Consider the following 20,554-nt stretch of genomic DNA (forward strand, 5'->3'; position numbering starts at 1 on the left):
GTGGGCACCTGGGTGCCTCAGTCAGTTAAGTGTCAGCCTTCGGCTCAGGTCATGATCTCAGGGTCCTGGGATTGAGCCCCACATTGAGCTGCCTGCTCAGTAGAGAGTCTGCTTCTCCCTCTGCTCCTCCCCACTGCTGGTGCTCTCTCTCAAATAAATAAATAAAATCTTAAAAAAAAAAAAGCTTCTTATGCATCCTTTCAGATATACATTTTTTGCATGTACAAGCAAATGTGTATCTACATTTTTTCCCTTTCAAAAAATGCAAAATTTATATCTGGAAGGATATAATATACTATATATATATATAATATACAAATTAAGTATACATTTTATACATATGAAGTACCTAGCAAACAAAGTGTCCATAGTATAAACGTTGTATACATTATTAATATAATGTGCAAAGTGAACACACTGCACTCTTCTATACCTTCTTTTTTAATTTAACAATAAATGTATCTCAGAGATCTGTTTCATATCAGTACTGAAAGAAGTTCCTTATCTGTTTATGTGGCTGTCTAATATAGTATTCTCTTGTTTGGATTCTGCCGCCCCATTCATTTAAGCAGTTCCCTTTTGATGGACATTTGGGTTATTTCCAGTGTTTTGCTATTATAAACAAAGCTGCAATGAAAATCCTTACACATACGTCCTTTTTCACATGTGAGACTATAACTGTAGGGGGAATTTCTGTAAGTGGAATTCCTGGATCATGTATAGTTTTGATAGATATCGCCAAATTATTCTTTTCAGAGGTTGCACCAATTTACATTTTCACTAAAATGTAAGGGATCACAGATTTTCTTCTATCATTACATTTATCCTGTAATAAATAAATAAATAAATAAATAAATATGATTTTTTTTTTTTAAAGATTTTATTTATTTATTTGACAGAGAGAGACACAGCGAGAGAGGGAACACAAGCAGGGGGAGTGGGAGAGGGAGAAGCAGGCTTCCCGCTGAGCAGAGAGCCTAATGCAGGGCTCGATCCCAGGACCCTGGGATCATGACCTGAGCCGAAGGCAGATGCTTAACTGACTGAGCCACCCAGGCACCCCAATAAATATGATTTAAAAAGCTGCTCTCCACATGCTATGGTCTCAATGTTTGTGTCCCCCCCAAATTCACATCCTGAAATCCTAACCCTCAAAGATGATGGTATTAAGATGATAGGGCCTTTGGAAGGTTCTATTATGAGGGTGAAGCTCTCATGAATGGGATTAGTGTTCTCATGAATGGGAAAGAGACCCCACAGAGATCCCTTGCCCTTTTCGCCATGGGAAGGCACAGCTAGAAGGTGCCAGTTACAAACCAGGAGGAGGATCCTGACCAGAATACAACCATGCTGGCACCTTGATCTTGGACTTCCCAGTCCCCAGAAAGGTCAGAAATAAATTTGTTGTTTATAAGCCACCTGCTCTGTGGTAGTTTGTTATAGCAGCCGGCATGGACTAAAAACACACCATCAGAGGTAGGTGTCTTCTCCATTCTCCCAGGTCCACGCTGAATCTGGCCTCATTGGTGAGTCTCCTAGCACCTGGGATTTCCCCCTTCCCCTACTTTATAACATTTGCTGTCCTCTCTTCTCACTGTCCCGAGACATTTTCCTTAAACTCTCATATTCTCTAGCACTTGAATTATTACTTAATTCTTCTTGAATATACGTAGCATGTCTTCAGTTAGGCAGTAAGTATCTTTTCTACAAAGATACTGATATTCTTTCTTTAAAAACATCTAGAATCCAACATATATTCTTAGGAATAGTCATCATCACCTTTTGAGTGTCTGATTCAGAGACATGATCACAAGTCTCTTTAAAGTGAGCTTGATGACTCAGCAATTAAGAGTCCTACACTTCCATGAATGATAAATGTTGTCATGTTTGTCTTAAAACTATACATCTTTTTATGGTCCCACCCGAGACCAGGCCTTAATGCTCTCCTTGACTTCATGCTAGACATCTCACTTCCTTTTCAGAATGTGAAGACTGGAATACATCCAGCTTTATAGGCATTGGCTTGCATATTCATGCTTACTGATCTGAGAACAGTCCTCTCTCAGAGGAAAGTCCCTTTGTTTCCTCAGAGCTGTCTTGGGGACCACTCCTTCTCTCTCACCCTCCCTCCTTCAGATCTCCAATTTGTACACGATTTTGACTCTTTTCTTGGTGTTGTCCTAAAAGAAGCTATAGAGTAAGAGGGAAGGAAAGTTTTCAATACATTCTTTTGAAGAAAATACTTTTTTCGGTACTTACCGAAAATATTTTTTCGGTATTCGCACAGAACTAAGAGTATGCTGCATAAACAGCAACCATGAAGTAAAGAACTAGGAAGGTAGCTGCAGATATTCCCAGTAACTTTTTCCACTGGGACATTAAACTGGGTGTGGTTTTATAAAGCCCAGAAAACAAGACAGTGGACATGCTGGTGCACCAAGGAACAAAATAAATAAGAATATTTTATTAAATTAATGCAGGTGTAAACAATGACAATTAAAATGCAGAACTAAATATGCTCTCTGCATATGTCATTTAGAGTGAGACACAAGACAAGGAGATAAAGTGCCTTACAAATCCAACACCGTAAGAGGGCATTAACATTCAGGAATGGAGTGAATAGACTGTATTCCTGCTCAGCCAGAATGCTCCTTATATGTCACACAAAGGATATCGTCATACAAACAAGGGATGCTGTGCAGATAAACATGTACGAAAAGATAACAGAAAGAGTTCTGTTGGAGATTCTGTTTCTTCAGCCTTGACATGTGCCAAAACAAAGGTTTTCTTTGTCGATAATCCAGGTAAATGTTTGGCCAAGAGAGCAGGAATACGCTGGGAGGCATGGGAACCTCAAAGCCTTTGAAATGCAACATCTTAGATCTATGTAGTGATGAGAACTGGTCAGACTAAGGGGTTCAGGCACAGCTCATGGCCTTTTCTAGCAGAGGCGAGAGTCAAGGTACATTACTGGAATTTCCAAAAAAACAAAAACAAAAAACCCACCCCTGTCTTTTTACACCTGCAATATCAAAGTCTAGTTCTTTTACTCAAGAGAAAACAGATAGGAAAAAACACAAGTTCCAGACATGATTCTATCATGCAGAATTAGTAATAAAGTCATCCTTTAGGAGTAGGCTGACCCAGTGTACCCTGGAGAACCCAACGGTCTCACTTTGGGAAATGCAAAATAAACCAAATCCAAACTCAGTCATAGAGCAATCAGTCAACAAATGCTGATTGTCCAAACGTCAATGAAGTACATATTTAGCATGTACTAAGTCTTATAAAAGATACTAACAGGCTATGGAAATGCTGATCTAGAAATAAACAAGGCACAGGGCCTGGCCCCTGGGAACTTCACATTTGTTCCAATGGCCCCATAAGATATAATACATTAAATAAAAATAGCAAAGTGCACAGCAGGCGAATAGTGTGTTACCACTTATGTGAATAAAAAATATACTTTATATATATGTATCTACATATATTCATAGACTATCTTTAGAAGACTACAAAAACAAAAGACAAGAGTGGCTGCTTCTGGAAAGGAAATCCGATGGCTAGGAGGATGGAATGGGGACTTTTTAATGTCTCCTCTTGGACCTTCTGGATTTTGAATCATGGAAAGCTTTGAATTCAAACTTCAGCAGCACTTAAATAAAAAAAGAGAGAACTGCTGAACAATACCAACACCATATACATAAGCATCAGATTGCATGGCAAAGGCAAATAAATCAGACATAAATATAATGATAGAAAAGGAACTCAAGAGTTATTTTCCACAATTTTTAAAAATACTGACTTACCCTCATAAACTAAAATCACTTTGATTAAAATATATTTTCACCTTCCAGGGAACACACTGACGGGCTGTCCAGGGCATGCCCTCCCTTTGGCAGCCTTTCTAGACTCTCCTCTTCATGTCGTCATTCTCCTCCAACACCTTATGCTATGACACTGCATTAAACTGTAATAATGAATTTCCTTATCAATCTCCCCATGATACTATGAGCTCCTAGAAGAGAGGTTCTTTGTCTTGCTCAATCACTGCCTGGCACAGTGACATGGGTGCTTCCTAAATGTTTTCTGAATGAATTTCTTAAAGCAAAACACAGCTCTAGACTTTATTCTAAAAGGACTGTGGGTGACAGCTGTGGAAATCTGAGGTCTGCTACTTACTGACTCAGGCAAGTTACTTTAGCTCTCTGCTCCCTCAGCTGTGAAACGGGTTTGAAAAGAGTGCTTACCACAACACAGCTAGCCTAGGCATTAAGTGCGATTCTGTGTGTAGGATACCACATCGTTGTTAACACTGATACTTAAAATGGAACAGATACTGCAGTAACATATCTTACCTTAGGGTCTGAGAATAAGATTATTCGAGGCAACCAAAGTACTGGTGGGTTAAACAAGGTAATATCCTATACAAACCACGGGCCTGTTCTCTACGCTTCCTACGTCCTGGTGGCTGTGGAGGATACCACGCACCTTATAACTACTACACATTTTACTGAACATGCACAATTCACTAAGCAGTAAGTTCAGTTTTGTGACAAAATTTTAACTTATTCTACAATATATCTTCAAAAGAAATCATTCACAACCACACTCACGTGACAAGATTCCAAAGACTCAAAATAAATAGAAATAACATACTTAAATACTGTTGCAACACTGGGACTCTCAGTCATACAGACGACAAACAGAGACGTTGAGTGAAGGCAAAGGGCACTTCTGCAGGAACTGACCATTAAATCAGGGAATCTCAACTTGTTTTCCTAGGATGAGCGATGGACGATTTGTGTGGGGGCTCATCTTTCAGAAGCGTCCCTCCTCTCTCCCGTAGGCGCCCATGAGTCTCCCAGTCATTTTGAAGTACCAAGGTCTCCTTGCAGGCTACCCGCTCTGCTCCTTCTTGCTTTGTTCTCCTCCTCTTCTCTCCCAGCTTCCACTGTTGAGTGATTGGATCTGGTAAGTCCTAGAGCATCTGCAGCTCGCCTGGCCCACTGCACTGCTCTGGTCATGCATAGCTCTGCCCAACTCAAACCACAGGCTGAGAATCCCTGCTTTAAGATCAGGAGTTTCAATGCTGGTTTATGTCTCTTCAAACTGTGTATCTGGAGAATAATAATGACAAACATAACTCATATTTGCTAGATGATAGAATATATTTGCAATGAGAGAGACGCAGATTATATTTATGTCCAATTATCTTTATATAATAAAGTGTAACCAACCATCTGGTTTGCCCGGGTTTGTTCTGGTTTTAAAACCGAGAGTCCCATGTCCTGAAAAACCCCTTAATTATGGGCAAATCAAGAGAGATGGTTGGTCACCCTAGGATACTCCAAACAACATTCACTATTTAGTTTTATAAAACAGTTGAATGGAATTGACCACATAATGAAACCTGCCTGAGCTCATCCAAACTACTTAGATTACTTTAAATTAGGGCTTGTTGTGCAGTTTGGTTTCTAACTGTATTAAAAAGAATTAGAAATCTTAATATAACTTTATTCTTAGTGCAATCAGGTTGGTAAGGTCTTTCTGACCTTTTATAAATGGAGACATTTTTGGTGAAATGAATTTAAGTGGATAAGAGTAAAGTTCTATGATCAGGCTCGTGGGCTCCAAAGCCTGATTTCCGTCAGGTATGAGTCCTTGGGCAATTTGATATATTTTCTTGACTCTCTGGTGTTTTCTTCTGTAAGATGGGAAATATCCTAGTATTTATCTCTTTGATTTTGTTGGGGGGAGATTAAACGAGGCACTGCATATGAAGCAGTTAACATAGTGCCTGCTACTCAGGTTTTAACTCTCTCTCTCCCTCTCTCTGTTACTCACCCACATAAGTCAACTTGGTCCCCTTTTGCAGGGAGGTGTTAGGATGCAGAGCTATAAATCTAGCAGAGAGAAGATGCCTCCTGCCCCATCCCCAAAGATGCTCACCACTCTACACTCCAGGGCCATCTCTAAATCTCCTTGGACTACGGGGAGAGTTCTTATATTAGAATTGTGAGGCAAAGAGGGGTCAGTAGCTCCAATAGCCAGCATTCTTTAAAGTGAGGAGAGATTATGGCTGATAGCTTTCTCCTTGTTATTACTTTAACTTTTTGTTTCTTTTTCTTTCAACTTCCTAACCCCTGCTAATATTCTTACCATTTTGTTTCTTTGAGTTCCTATCTCGGATGCCACGTTCTTCCACATCCATCATTTTCCCTTGAGAAAAAAAAAGTCATTTTTATTCCCATGTAACACAACTCTACATCCCACATAGTGACTCAAGTTTAAACTCCAAGTTCCTATGAAACATTTTTAATCCCCTAGGAAATCTGGTAGACTTCTGAATTTATTCCATGGGTTCCAAGCCCTGAGGTCAATTCAACAATTTAGGGCATATGCTTTTGCTCCTAGATTTTATTTTATTTTTTAAGTTTATCTATTTTTTTAGTAATCTCTACACCCAACGTAGGGCTCGAAGTCATGACCCCAAGATCAAGAGTCGCATGGTCTTTTCTCCATCCTTCCCTCAAAGATAGACCATATACTGAGGCACTTTATTATACATCAGTTTTCTAGCCACTCCGAATGATGACTAATTACTTTTCATGGGGAAATATTCAAAATGCAAGTTGGCAAGAGTTACTTCCTTGGACAAATCAACTCCATCTCAGGATCATCATTATCATTGGACCTTGAGCTTTCTGTTCTGGCTAATTGTCTCAGTTCTGTTAAATACCTATTCTTTAGAAATAGCTGACCTCTACTCAATTACACCACTTTCCCAGATCCACCCATCCTTTTAAGGGGCTGTGGGGAATTTTTCAACCACCATTGGAATTCCCTTCCATCTTCCACTTCCCTATTTGACCTCAGATAACTCTACACACAGATCATCACTGGATCCCCTGGTATACTTCTCAAAGTACTGGGGAAATGTCTACTTTGAATCATCTTAAAATGGGAGGAAATTATTTGAATAGATGCATTTTCCTATGTTTTAATTGTTCCCATGGGCAAATAGAGAAATACACACATGCAAATTACTTTGAAAACTATATAGCACCTTCTGCCAGAAATCTTGTAAAATACTCTATGGTAAAAGCATCACCGCTCTACAGACAAAAACTATTTTTATTCCTTAGGGTGCCCAGAAACCAGCTCAATATAACAGTGCAACTAATGCAAGACTCAAATTCAACTGAAGCCAACAGGCATTTTAGCTTTTTGTCCCTTACTCTAAGTCTGTGGTTATTTGCATGATGGAAAGAAACTGTACGAAGCTTGGTCTTCTTCACCCTCTGCACATACCCATTCTCCCACCTCTCACACCCACACACATGATCTTCACCCAGCAATCCTGCTCAGCTTCACTGTCATTGCTATTGAATAGTGGAATGTCTTTGTGCCACCTTGCAAAAGCCAATCAGGTTTCCCTGCAGCTATGATCCAACTGTCACCCCCTTGGAAATGCTCCCACAAGTGTTCACTGCCACCTTCCAAGGTAAGCTATGCTGCAGGACAATGAAACGAGTATGACTGGAGTAACAGATGAGACACAGTTTCACATGGCAGCGTAGCTGAAGCCCACTTTGCATAAATGGAAGTTGGCCCTAGAAGAGAATGCTAATAGGAAGGCAGCATTTTATAAATCCCTGTTTCCTGATTGTGCCACCAGCATTCTGGGGAGGAGCGTTCCCTGCTACCTGGGACTGAGCCGCACATTACAGAAAGCTGAGCATCCCTGGCGCTGCCTGTAAGTGCCGCCGTGAGAACAGGAGCAGCCCTGTACATTGCCCCATATGCCCAGTGGAGACCACTGCAATAAAGGAGATACCATTTCTCTTTAGACAGATGACTGCCAGGGTTACAGCAAGAAACACCAGGACAGCTCCCAGAACCACGAAGTGAGTCCTCTCATTTGGTGGAACTGGAGGGGGTTCTGAAAAACAAAAGAAAACAAAAAGAAACTAAAGATGAAATTTTGATGGGAAGGGGTCAAGAGGATAATCATCCTTGAAGTTGAATTTCGGTTAGCTTTGGGTTACAGTGAGTGGCTGGAATGGTGGGATGCTGGCAGGAAAACGGAGCAGCCCGGAAAAGTGGAAGCAGCCCAGGCTTTGGACAGATGGGTTGGGGTTACATTCTGCTGCCACTCACTAGCTTTGAGATCTCAGGCAAATCCTTTCACCTGCCTACAAAATGGAAATGATAATAAATTTATTGGGAGGCCAATGTTTGTGAAGTGCTTATCACACACAGGTAGTTGCCGCTCAGTACTAAATGGGAGGCTCGGTGACCTCCCTTGCATTCTTTAATCTAGAAGCTAGCGGCCTGTTGTACATGGTAAAGATGGGACAGGAAGGCCAACTGGCACTGCCCAAGAGCTTCCACCTCCTCGTGTATGTGGCCACGATTCAGGGCCATTGCTTGCTATCTTTTCTTTCTCAGTTTGAACATCTCGGGACATCTAATCCTGGATACTTCTCACCAATCTGTCTGTGGTTCCGTGAAGGAAGAAAAGGGGTCCCCTAGAGACTGCTAACTCCCTCCTTCCTCCATTGGTCATGATCCCTGACGACATCGTTCAAGCTTTAAAGCCACAACAGTGGTCAGCCTTCCTCTAGTAGCTTACAGTTTACAAAGCCTGTTTGTATCTATTTTATTTCAATCTCAAAATAAGTTCAGTTTAGACATGCAAGATGTTAAAAAAAAAATCCGAGGTGATAGGTGAGGAAAGAGACCCCAAGCAGTTAGGTGAATTACCCTAAGTCTTCCCACAGATAAGTTGTCATAAAGCAACTTTTAAATGGCAGGAACCCATGAATGCAGCCCTAGCTACCGAAGTGACTCATAACCCAGTAAGCGCATGTCCTTTTTTTTTTGTACTCTTTTCACTCATGGGACCATCCTGTATTGCCTTTTCCTATTGGTTGACTTTTCCACCCGAGTTCTTAGTTGTTTCTTCTGAAGTAGCTGAAGCTATACTGGCAATATCTGCTAGAAGAGGGGGCATCGAGAAGTGCTTCTCAGGACACCTCTGGGTTTATGTTAACATCACGCTCTCCTGCCTCACTTTCTCTAAAGGTCTCAGCCTCTCATCAGACTATGCATCCCACCGTACCCACTCCTATAGGGCAGTAAGAAAAAAAATAATTGAGTCTGCAGGCAAGAGCCTCAAATCATTTTCATACGCTGTAGCTCATTCGCCCCTATGGTAACCTTGCCCGATAGTTTACAACTGTTATAACTAGGGAAAGTGAAGCACACAGAAGTTGAGGAGCTCAGGCAGGGACCACAACCTTATGTCTTACACACTAAGGAGATAGACCGCCTTGTGTTGAAATGTCATAGACATCTTGGGGGTGGGGTGGACAGATGGGGTACGATCCATTTGCTTGTTACCACAGAAACCCTGGAAAGAGAGGAGCAGCTCTGATGTGCTGGGATCTGGATTCCTGAAACACTGCCTGAGCTGAGTCTTCCTCAGACCATTTCCTACATGGGATGGGATTGCCTTATCTGTTTCTTATCTATTTCCCAGAGTGTGAACAGTGTCTTACTCTTCTATGAGCCCCTGCTGCCTGGCATATAGGGCTTATTCAATAAATATCTGCTGAATGTTTATTAAATAGCAATATGACTTGGATGAATGGAGAGGAGGAAGCATTTTGTAAATATAGTGTTATATATGCATTCACTTATTTAGTGAATGACGGATGCCTACAATGAACAGGCACCATGCTGAGGCCATAGGACAGCAGTAGGCACATTTGAATAGAGACATTCAGAATATTACCTGGAATGACCAACTTAGCAGTATTGTTTCTGTTTCCCTCAGGACCTGATCTTCGAAAAGTGCAGTAGAAAATCTCGTAAGCTGTTGTGTTGATTCTCAGTGTGCTGGTCACATTGAAAAGCTTCTCCTCCCTGTTGGAATTAGTGATGGTTGTTTTGCCACTCAGGACTCGATGGTCACTGCTTGTCCAGATGACTTCAGCCTCAGGGAAACCCTCAGCCTGACACATTAGTTCGTGTTCAGAGGTGACAGGATCCACAGAAATTCTTTGGTTGATTTTGCGGTATGGGGCTAGGTCATGAGCAAAAAGAAGTCAGGGCTTTCACTTAGGACAAAACTAGATATGTGGCTTGGTGTTGTCTACATTAGGAAAAGTATCAATTCAGGTGGGTTCTCAGAGAAATAAGCTTGATGTTCAGATGTCTCAGCAGTGAGGAACCCCTGTTAGCTCTGCTTCAACTCGCCCGTTCATAGTTGGGCTACGTTTGAGCTCAAAGGAACAACTACCTAAAATCATATTGCTATTTTTATTGGGCTCCAAGTAAATGCACAGATTAAAGAGAATTGTCATCTTTAAACCAATAGTCTGTCTATCCAAATATAAAATATGTCTGTCCATTTAATCAAGTCTTTGTATCTTTCTCATAATGCTTTATAGTTTTTGCATAGGGCCAACCCATTTCTTCTTAAATTTATTCCTGGATATTTTCTTTTTGTTGTTGTAATGCTGTCTTCATAACATGAACCTCTCCAGCTGGCCAGCATGGTTTTCTTAGACTTTATTTAATAAACAGAAAATCTGATTTTCATGTGCCATTCACTTTTCCAACTGTGAGTCAATGATCAGAAATTAAGTATGAAAAGAATATAGTATCATTATAAAAACTGGTATGTGCTCCTGGATAATACTTTTTAAAGTTTAAATTTATTTTTTACTTCAAAATAGCTTTAGATTTACAGAAAAATGGCAAACATGTAGAAAGTCCCCACATACCTATCACCCAGTTCCCTCCTACTGTTAACATCTTATATTACCATGGTGCATTTGTCATAACTAAGGAACCAATATTAGTACATTACTATTAGCTAAACTTCACATTTCATTCCATTTCACTTTTTTCCCTAATGTCCTTTTTCTATTCTAGGATCTCATCCAGAATACCACATTATGATACTTATTTTTTGAACTTTTTATGCTGGCTATTTGAATAAATCATTTAAATAACTATTATACTCAAGAAAGAAAGTTTAAATTTTAGATCATCGATTAAAATTTAGCTCATTGGTTTGGGACCCTTTTAAGATTAAGATACCATGTGTACTATTTTAGTAGATTATTTAATGCATTTACATCCCCTAAGATCTTTATTCATGTTTATTCATGACAAGCATGGTAACGTGTCATTATTCTATTGGTATAATCTTTATTTTACTCCTACTACTTTAGTGTAACCACCAGTGATCCACCCAGAGCCTTGACTCTCCATTCCTTTACAAAATGTATAACAATGGCTTTGTGATAAGATATATTCACAGAGATTTAATACAAAACACTAAGAATCAAACAAGACTGAAATAACTATGTGATATTTTTGTGCTCTTAAATCAATGAAACCACCAATAGAAACACTGGAAATTGGGGCGCCTGGGTGGCTCAGTTGGTTAAGCAACTGCCTTCGGCTCAGGTCATGATCCTGGAGTCCCGGGACCAAGTCCCACATCAGGCTCCCTGCTCAGCGGGGAGTCTGCTTCTCCCTCTGACTCTCCTCCCTCTCATGTTCTCTGTCTCTCATTCTCTCTCTCTCAAATAAATAAATAAAATCTTTAAAAAAAAAAAAAGAAACACTGGAAATCAACATAATTATAATTTCAGAACACATAAATAATGGTTCTCATGAGTACTTGAGTCCTCAACCTTGTATCTGTTATATTTAAGAATCCTTTAAAAAAATAAATCCACCGACTATACTTCCTAAAATAGTATTTCCATAACAGGGTCTGGTTCACATAGCACAGAGCTTGATTTCTGGGCAATTTAGTTTTCAAGACTAAAATCACAGATAATGGTAAAGTATTAAAGGTAAAATGTTTGCTTTTTTACTCTTATAATTTTAACAGAATAATAAAGGAGAACGTTGCTTCATGCCTAAGCGTATGTATAAATGTGGTATACTTCTCAGGGCCCAAGAAACGAGTGGAATAGTTCTACTCATTGATTAGATATCCACTGTTCTAGTCTCTAAAGTAGAGCACATGTGTTGGGATATTGGAAGAAAACATTAGAACTTCCACTTATATATTTTTATCATAATAATTAAGAAATAATCTAAGCTTAATAAACTTTACGAATTGACACTGGGCCTCACTTCATATGCCACATGAGGGTCTTAGGGGAAGAGGGAAGTTTTATAACACCAAAGGGAGAATAGTGACTCCTTTGGGCTTATTACAGATTTCCAGATTCTCTTATTTAATTTTAACTAGACTAATCTGCTTACAAAATGAACTAATTAAAAATTTTCCCACAACGAAACTGAGGATGGAATACTAATAATTCAAGCACAAACCACAAGGAAGTGGCAGGAGGGACAATTTTTACCACCACTTAATGAAGTTAAAACAACAAGTACCTAGTTGGACCTGATAAGGTGTTGGTTTAAAAACCCTCAAGATTGTAGATAATGCTGCTATAAACACTGCGGTGCATGTATCCCTTTGAATTAGTATTTTTGTATCGTTTGGGTAAATGCCTAGTAGGGCAATTGCTGGATCAAAGGGTAGTTCTATTTTAACTTTTTGAGGAACCTCCATACTGTTTTCTTACAATAGCCAAATTATGGAAACAGCCCATTTGTCCGTTGACTGATGAATGGATAAAGAAAATGTGGTATGTAGGTGCATATAAACACACACACACACAGACACACACACACTGGAAATATTAGTCATAAAAAAGAATGCAATCTTTTTTATTTGCAAAGATGTGGATGGAGCTAGAGAGTACAATACTAAGTGAAATAGTCAAAGAAAGACAAAAACCATATGATTTCACTCATAGTGGAATTTAAGAAACAAAACAAATAAGCATGGGGAAAAAAAGAGAGAGAGAGGTAAATGAAGCAACAGACTCTTCACTGTAGAGAACAAACTGATGGTTACCAGAAGGGAGGTGGGTGGAGGGATGGGTTGAATAGGTGATGGGGATTCAGAAAGGCACTTGTGAGGAGCACTGGCTGTTGTGTGAAGTGCTGAATCCCTATACTGTACACCTGAAACTAAAAACAAAAACCAAACCAAAAACTCAAGATTGTCAAGACCATCCACCTTTGTTAACAATGGATTTCACCTTGAAGTATTAGCTAATGATAGTGAATCATCATAATTAGCAAGGCATTAAAATATGATTAAATTTTTATTTCTACCTTTAAAAATTTCTATCTTTATACATTTATAGAATGTACAATGCATTAGGTTGAACCATATGAAGTTAGTGATGTTCAACTTCTTTTACCTTTTAAAAAGGTCAATTTCTCATGCTATATCCTTTACATTAGCACAAGTACATCCTTTCTAACTATACACACACACAAATACACACGTATTAGCTAACATGCTTTACTGATGGAGCAGGTTATCAAAAACATTTGCAGACTCCCAGTTTACTAGATATAGAGTACACATGTGCTAATCCAATGGTCACGTCAAGACCAAGAAAAACTCACTGTAGTTTTGAAGTCAATATACAACTTCATACACACTCTGGAGGTATAAATACTGGGAGTAAAACCTGGTTGTTATGGGCACAGACTTCAGGACTAGATTACCTGGGTTCAGAACCCGGCTTTACCACTTAATGGCTGAGTGAACTTGGGTAAATTACTTAATTTCTTTGGGCCTCAATTTAATCCTTCATAAAATGAGAATAACACCACACACATCATTGAATCTAAGATGCCATCTACTGAAAGACACACTTAGATACAGAGATAGTAAAATGTGAAAACATACATCTTAGAGATAATGAAGCCCCTACCCCATAGAGTCATTGAGGATTAAATGAGTTAGTATAGGTAAATGCTTAGGACAGGGCCTGACACATGATAAGTACTACATAAGTGTTAATTACTACTACGATTACTACTAGAGCTGCCCCTCCTCCTCTTCTTACTACTACCACTGAAGTGTACTCATGTAATAGTCTTCAGAAAGTACTGGCAATTCCTCATGAACAGACTTCGAAATAAGTTTTCACATATTCAAACCTGTTCATGTTTCAAAAATTTTCCCCTATCCTATCTGAGGAACTATTTCATTCATTCATTCAACAAATATTTTTTGTGTGCTCTTGTCAAACTCCTCCTGTATGCCAAGTCCTAGGGATAGAGCAGTGAATAAAACAGACCAAAATCTCTGCCTTTGTGGAGTACATATTCAAGAAAGAGGAGAGCAATAATAAAACAGGTGCATTTATATGTGTTAGATTGGGAGGAATAGGTTACATGATACATTAGATGGGGAAGAACACTATAGAAAAAAATCTAAAGGCTGGCTGGTGAATCAGGGAGAGATGGTGTTGGTGGGGAATGATGGCAGTTAATCCTGGGTTCATATGAACAAATTAGCTTTATCAGGATAGCTATGCAATACTTTGTTCTTCCAGTTGCCTAATCCCATCTAAGGTCTTTAAAGTATAAATGGGTATTTCATTTTCCTCACTATTATGTTCGATGATGAAGGAAAAACAGCATTCTCAATTGGAAGTCAGATGCCTGAGAGTATGATATTTAAACTGATAAACACAAAAGGTGCAATAATACCCACCGTGATAATAATAATTGAGTTAATCCAAAACTAAACTCTTAACACATTTCAGTTTTGAAATGCTTCACCTATAAAATCCCATGGTGAGTAAACTCCCTGTGGGGAAGCTATATTACCACATGTTTGCCGTGATGGGAAGAGAAGTGTTACTGTGAAATCATTTGCATAGAGCGGTGACTCAGGAATTGTACTTCCTTGAGTTGTGAAGCTCATGCAAGAGGACTATTTCCATTGGTGACACTGCCTCAATGCAAGTGAAGCTTGGTGGCTGGCTTGCACTCGGGGTAGCTCAACTCAACACCCAAGACCACTGTGTGCAAATGACCACAAAATGGACTGGGACTAGGATGCCAATTTAGTAATTTATAATATAAAATGAAATGGTCAAAACAAATCAGATCCTCAAATCTGGCTGGTCATCCACTTTGCTCTATCAGGAACCCCTTCTTGGAAAAACCTTCAGTGCCAAAATGTTTCCTACTGTGTTGAGCCATAACAAAGGACATCACAGGTCAACAGTGGACATTACAGAGCCCAGAGGACCTGAAAGAACACCCTTCCTTGTTACAGGACAGCTGTCCTACTCTTCGCATACTCCCTAAAGGCTGATGAGAGACCCTCTCTTCTGGAAGCAGAAACTGACACTCTATACTTCCTTTCACCTGACCACCAGGCTTCTGTTCTTCCTCCCCAGCCCAGATCCAGCAGTGCTGGTCCTTCATGGAGCTCAGTGTTGATAATTTCTTTAAGGTCATGAAACACAGCAAGTGCCTGATATTTGCTGATGGGCTGAAGAAAAGTTGAAAATCCCAAACTGGGATCCCACCAGCTTGCTTTCATAAATATCACTGTTGTGGAGAAGTATATGGCAAAATATAATGAAAATTAAGTCTACTTCCCAATACAAGTGACATCTTCTTGACCACAGGAGCATTAATTGATCCAGAATCAGGCACCCAGTAATGTGCCATTAAAATAGATGCATTTCTCCCAGTTGCTCTGTAATTTTGACTGAGTTTACAATGATCATTTATCCCTTTATGATAAATGTAAACTTCTTCTACTTGTAATATTGACCTTCAGATTGAAGGTAGTTAAGCCAGAATGGAAAGAACAAGGAGTGATGACTGGATTCTGATCACAAATTCAAAGGTCCTCATGTAAACAAAAGAAGCAGGCAGATAATCTCAAACTATGACTAGAGAGGGTAGATATCAGCTCAGTTTCAGAAAATAATTTCAAAAGGCTATGGAAGGGAGGTCCAAGTGACCGGGTGTCACTGCGGAAGTATGTGAGCAGAAGACCCCTTAGGGGGATTTCGGTTCTTCAGGAGTTTGGATTAGCTGCTCTTACTTGGGATCCTTTCAGCTCTCAATTCTATGAATCTTAACAGTGAAAGTAGAGGGGGTCAGCTAAGGTGTTTTCCTTTCCTTATCTAGTAGCCACACAACACTCTGAACGCAGGTGACCTGATGACATATCTGTGGGTCAGTACCCGGGAATCTGATCCTCACAGTTCCTCTACAACACTCCAAGATGACAGCGGTGGAGATTTTCAAGATGAATATATGCCCAGTGAGCACAGCTTATACTGTCTCTAAAGAACAGTTTCCTTTATGTTTGGTATTATTTTTTTGCCTTTATAGATTGACTTCAAGACTTTTTGAATGTGAACCTCACAGTGGGGTTTGTTTTTACTATATTAATTTGGATTTGACATAGAGAGGTATAAAAGAAGGAAAATGATGGCAGACTTAATAAAATTTTTTTAAAATTATAGTTGGATGAAAAAATTCCTGGAGGGACACACAAACAGTGGCTACTATCTTGACATGCCACGGAAGGCGGCAGTGAAGGGGGAAGGACACTTTTGTAATTCATGTTATTCCCTTCCATAGTGTCTGAATGATTTGCAAGTACATGTATCACTTTCATAAGAATAAAAAAGTAAAGACTAGGAATTTATTTTTAGGAGAACCGAACATACTGTGGAATATGGTCCTACCATGTCCGGCTCTGGATCTCCAGGGACTGCCAAAGAGGAAATGTTTGAGAAATGCTCATTGGTGGGGTGTATGAATGAATGAATGTGCAGATTGCCGCTGTGGAGAGCAAGGTGGACTTCCAAGAAGGAAAAGTGCTCACCACTGGGTTATGGTTCCATAAAGACTGGGCCTCTTCCCCTGTATGTGCTCTTACCATGAACTTTCAAAGTAATCCGCTTGTAGTCAGCACCGCCGTAGCCGATCAAGCAGCAGTAAACCCCGGCATCCTGCAACTTCACGTCTGTGATCTGAAGCGCAGCCTTCCCCAAGAAGAGCTGGTCCTTCAGCAGCTGGGCCCTCCGGCTGTAGCTGCTGTGCTGAACTTGCAGGTCTTCTTTCCCGTTCACAAACTGAATAATTTTCTTATCCTCCATTTCCCAGTAAACAATTAGTGCAAGCAGGTTTAACTGCTTTTCTATCGGGAATTTGCACTCCATGGTCACGTTGCCGCCGTACTCCACCACATACAGGTCCTTGGAAACTGTGATCGTAAATGCTGAAGAGAAAGACGACCAATTTTCAGAAGATGGGAAACTCCTCAAAAAATTTACAGATAGTTTCAGTAATTATCCCTGGGAAATGGATAACAGGTAATGGACAAGTAGATAATGGGTTAATTTTCTTTCTTTCAGTTTGACCATATTCCCTATATCTTTGTCTAATGAAATGGGTCTATGAGATACAGAAGGAAAAACAGAATGTTTTCTCTACAAAAAAAGTTACATCCATCTTAAATAATTATTGTAGTTTTTAACTTACGGTTAAAATATTTAAAATATAGAACCTAATGAAAGGATCTGGTGACTTACCTTTCAGCAAATGGCAGTAGGCCATGAATGCAAAGATGCTAAATATCTTCATCTTTCTCGAGTGACCTAATTATGGAAAATGCAAAAAGAAAAATACTTTATTCAATAATTGAACATCCAGACATTATGGGTCTTGGCAGTTCTAAATGAAATAGTCTTCTGATAACCAGAAAAATGACTGATTGGTTAGTGTGGAAATGCAGCATGGAATTTAGAAGTTTAATACCTTTACTCATAACCCACAGTCCTATAAAGCCAAGTGGAAAAAAGTTACTATGATGAGAATCTTTAAATGTAATTACAAGGCCTGAAAAAAAACTTATAATGAACACTCGAAAGAGGCCAAGAAGAAAATATTGCACTAAAATCCTCTCAACTATTTCATGTTTTTTCTGCAGTGGGACATATCTAGAAATCCAAACCTGCACTGTGCAAAATTTCAAAGCAAGGACAACCTGACTTCATATCTCCCACCTTTTAATGCTTTTTATTCCACCCTTGCCTCTGAATATTTTCATCCTATCTTTAACTACTCAAGCCTTCTACACATCGGAAAGGATGCTCAATCTCAATTTTTTAAAAAGTATAAGTTTAAAACGTTAGGTACTATTTTTCACTTATTAGCTTAACCAAAATTATAAAGATTCCTAATATTTAGTGTTTGTAAAGATATGAACAAATGGGTTTTCTCACTGGGGGGTAGGTAGGAATGGTAGGACTGTGAAGTTACATAACCTTTTTTGGAAGGCAATTTGATAATCTCCATTAAAATTTTAAATGTATATGATATATGAGCTTTCACTCCCTCTCCTAGAAATGTATCCTACAAAAACAAAAACATATATGTAAACAATACATGTGAAGTGATGACATTGATAATTTCTAGCCACAAACTGGGAATATTCCAGATAGCCTAACTAGTTAAATAAATGTTGTTATAGTCCTACAATGTAATACCACTAAGGACAGAATTGTATTGATTTTGCAAAGATGTAGAAAGTTGCAGAGTTGTACATGTAGAAATCTACTTTAGTTTAAAAACAAAGGAAGAAACATCTGTGTGTTTAGACATAGGAAATGTCCAGAAAAATCCATACCAACATGCTGATAGTGATTATCTCCAGGAGTGAAATCAGAGGGATGATAGGCAGGTTTTCACTTTTTTATACTTTTTTAAAGATTTATTTATTTATGAGAGAGATAGCAGGGAGAGAGGCAGAGGGAGATGGAGAGAAGAATCCCAAGCAGCCTCCGTGCTGAGCGAGGAGCCCCAAAAGAAGCTCGACCCCACGACCCTGAGATCATGACCTGAGCCTAAACCAAGAGTCTGCTGCTAAACTGACAGAGCCACCCAGATGCCCCATTTTTAAAATAATTTTTAAAAGGAAGAAAGGATGGGAGAAAAAGAAAAAAAGGGAAAGGAGATTGTTAATGATTTCTTTGTTGTTTTTCTGTGTCCACATTTTCAAATAAATAGATACGTTTTCCTCTTAGTAGAAAAAAAAATAAAAAAACAAATTTAGTGAACCATTTCACCTTCTAAGCTGCAGAACGTTTGGGAGACAGAGTGGTAGAATGGAAAGAACCCTAGAAACTCACTCACACATCAGAGTTGAGGTAGAATGATATTTGTTTATTTTTATGTTTTTCTTCATTATTTAAATAATAGAAACACAATATAGAAAATGAGAAAAGAAGGGAAAATCACCCACTATTCCATTACTTTAACCCCGGAAACATTTGCTAACGCCTAGAAATAGTTTTGGTTCTCAAAATGCAGTGGGTGGGAGCGAGGATTTCTCCTTTCTAGTGGGTAGAGGCCATGTTGCTGCTAACCGCCCGACAGTGCGTAGGGCAGCCCCCGCAGCAGAGATTTATCCAAGCCTAGGTGTCAGTAGTGCCCAGGCTGAGAAACCTTGCAACCACTGCGAGCATTCCAGTGTACATTTTTCTTCTAGTCTTTCCCCCATGAATCTTTGAGAAAACAATTATAACCTTGTCATACATACAGGGTTGGGCATCCTGGCTCTTACTTAGAGTAGGAGGGCGCCTTAGGAGATGCTGCAGGCATGACGATTTACTCAGAGCACACGGCTAGGGAGCAGCTAAGGGCGGACTAGGACCCAGGTGTTCGACCTCCAGCCTAGGAATTTCCCTCTAGACCCAGCTACGTACCTCAGGACCATATTCATGAACGCGCAGAAACATATACTGACAAAACTGATATTAAGCAAAACCGAATCCCCCCGCCCCCCAAGAAAGGTCCAAGGTCTCAGCCGTTCATATTAGCCTAGGCAGGTGCCGGCTCCCCCGCCGCGTGAAACCATCGCGCTTTCCCTGGCCCCTCTCTTCTCTCCATCCCAAAGAAAAGGTCTTCAGACCAGCTGCTTTTTAAAGTGCCACCCGAGGTGGCCAGAGGCACCGCTCGAGGGACGGACGCTCCCTACCTGCTGGCGGGGGGACTGGCGGCGGGTGCGGACGCTCAGCGCGCTGTGTCCGGGCATCCCGGGCAGCTGCCCGGGGACACGCTAATGAGCCGGCGGGGGGAGGGGCCGATGTCCCCGCCCACTGCCCGCCCCGCCCACTGCCCGCCCCGCCCACTGCCCACCACGCGCCCCGCCCCGGTCAGCCCCGGGGGTTGGGGTTAGTTGCTTCCCTCCTCGCTGCCCAGGTTTGAAGTGGGGGAATTAGCGGATGGAAAAAAGAATTAACTCATGGAAAAAAAATTAACGAAACCGAAAGTGAAACTTACCGTTCCGGTTTCTTGTAAATCAACTTTTAAAAAGAAAAGCTTCAAGGATTAAAGGAAACGTCCTATTTTTAAGATTTATTTATTTACTTGATAGAGAGAGAGCACAAGCAGGGGGAGCGGCAGGCAGAGGGAGAGGGAGAAGCAGGCTCGCCGCTGAGCAGGGAGCCTGATGCGGGGCTCGATCCCAGGACCCTGAGATCATGACCTGAGCCGAAGGCAGACACTTAACTGACTGAGCCACCCAGGTGCTCCCAACATCTCATATTTTTAAAAACAAAGGTTTAAAACAAACCAACTTCAGACGTGTAAAGTAAATTACCATAAG

At 40.1% G+C, this 20,554-nt stretch overlaps 1 protein-coding gene across 2 annotated transcripts; it reads right to left on the reverse strand.

The window, feature by feature from the left end:
• Positions 1-1,067: 1,067 nt before the first annotated feature.
• CD274 (CD274 molecule) lies at positions 1,068-20,065 on the reverse strand. 2 transcript variants are annotated; one of them, XM_032427601.1, is made up of 7 exons: positions 19,925-20,065; positions 17,478-17,543; positions 16,823-17,164; positions 9,803-10,093; positions 7,841-7,945; positions 6,163-6,222; positions 1,068-4,954 (listed from the first exon to the last, which is right to left on the reverse strand). In XM_032427601.1, the coding sequence occupies exons 2-7, from the start codon at positions 17,527-17,529 to the stop codon at positions 4,869-4,871; spliced, it is 936 nt and encodes a 311-aa protein (XP_032283492.1). In that variant the 5' UTR covers positions 17,530-17,543; positions 19,925-20,065; the 3' UTR covers positions 1,068-4,868. The 2 variants fall into 2 exon arrangements, with proteins under 2 accessions (XP_032283492.1, XP_032283493.1); XM_032427602.1 differs by having other exon boundaries at positions 4,500-5,120; positions 19,925-20,064.
• Between the last annotated feature and the right edge of the window lie 489 nt (positions 20,066-20,554).

Source organism: Phoca vitulina, unplaced genomic scaffold (assembly GCF_004348235.1).
Source record: "Phoca vitulina isolate PV1807 unplaced genomic scaffold, GSC_HSeal_1.0 scaffold37, whole genome shotgun sequence".
In the NCBI taxonomy this organism is placed as follows: Eukaryota; Metazoa; Chordata; class Mammalia; order Carnivora; family Phocidae; genus Phoca; species Phoca vitulina.

Coding starts and splice junctions, on each gene's coding strand:
- CD274 (XM_032427601.1), bottom strand. CDS start 17,529: ATGAAGATATTTAGCATCTTTGCATTCATGGCCTACTGCCATTTGCTG. Junction 10,094..16,822: donor GATTACTTTGAAAGTTCATG/GTAAGAGCACAT, acceptor CTCATGACCTAG/CCCCATACCGCAAAATCAAC. Junction 7,946..9,802: donor TGCTAAGTTGGTCATTCCAG/GTAATATTCTGA, acceptor TTTGTTTTTCAG/AACCCCCTCCAGTTCCACCA.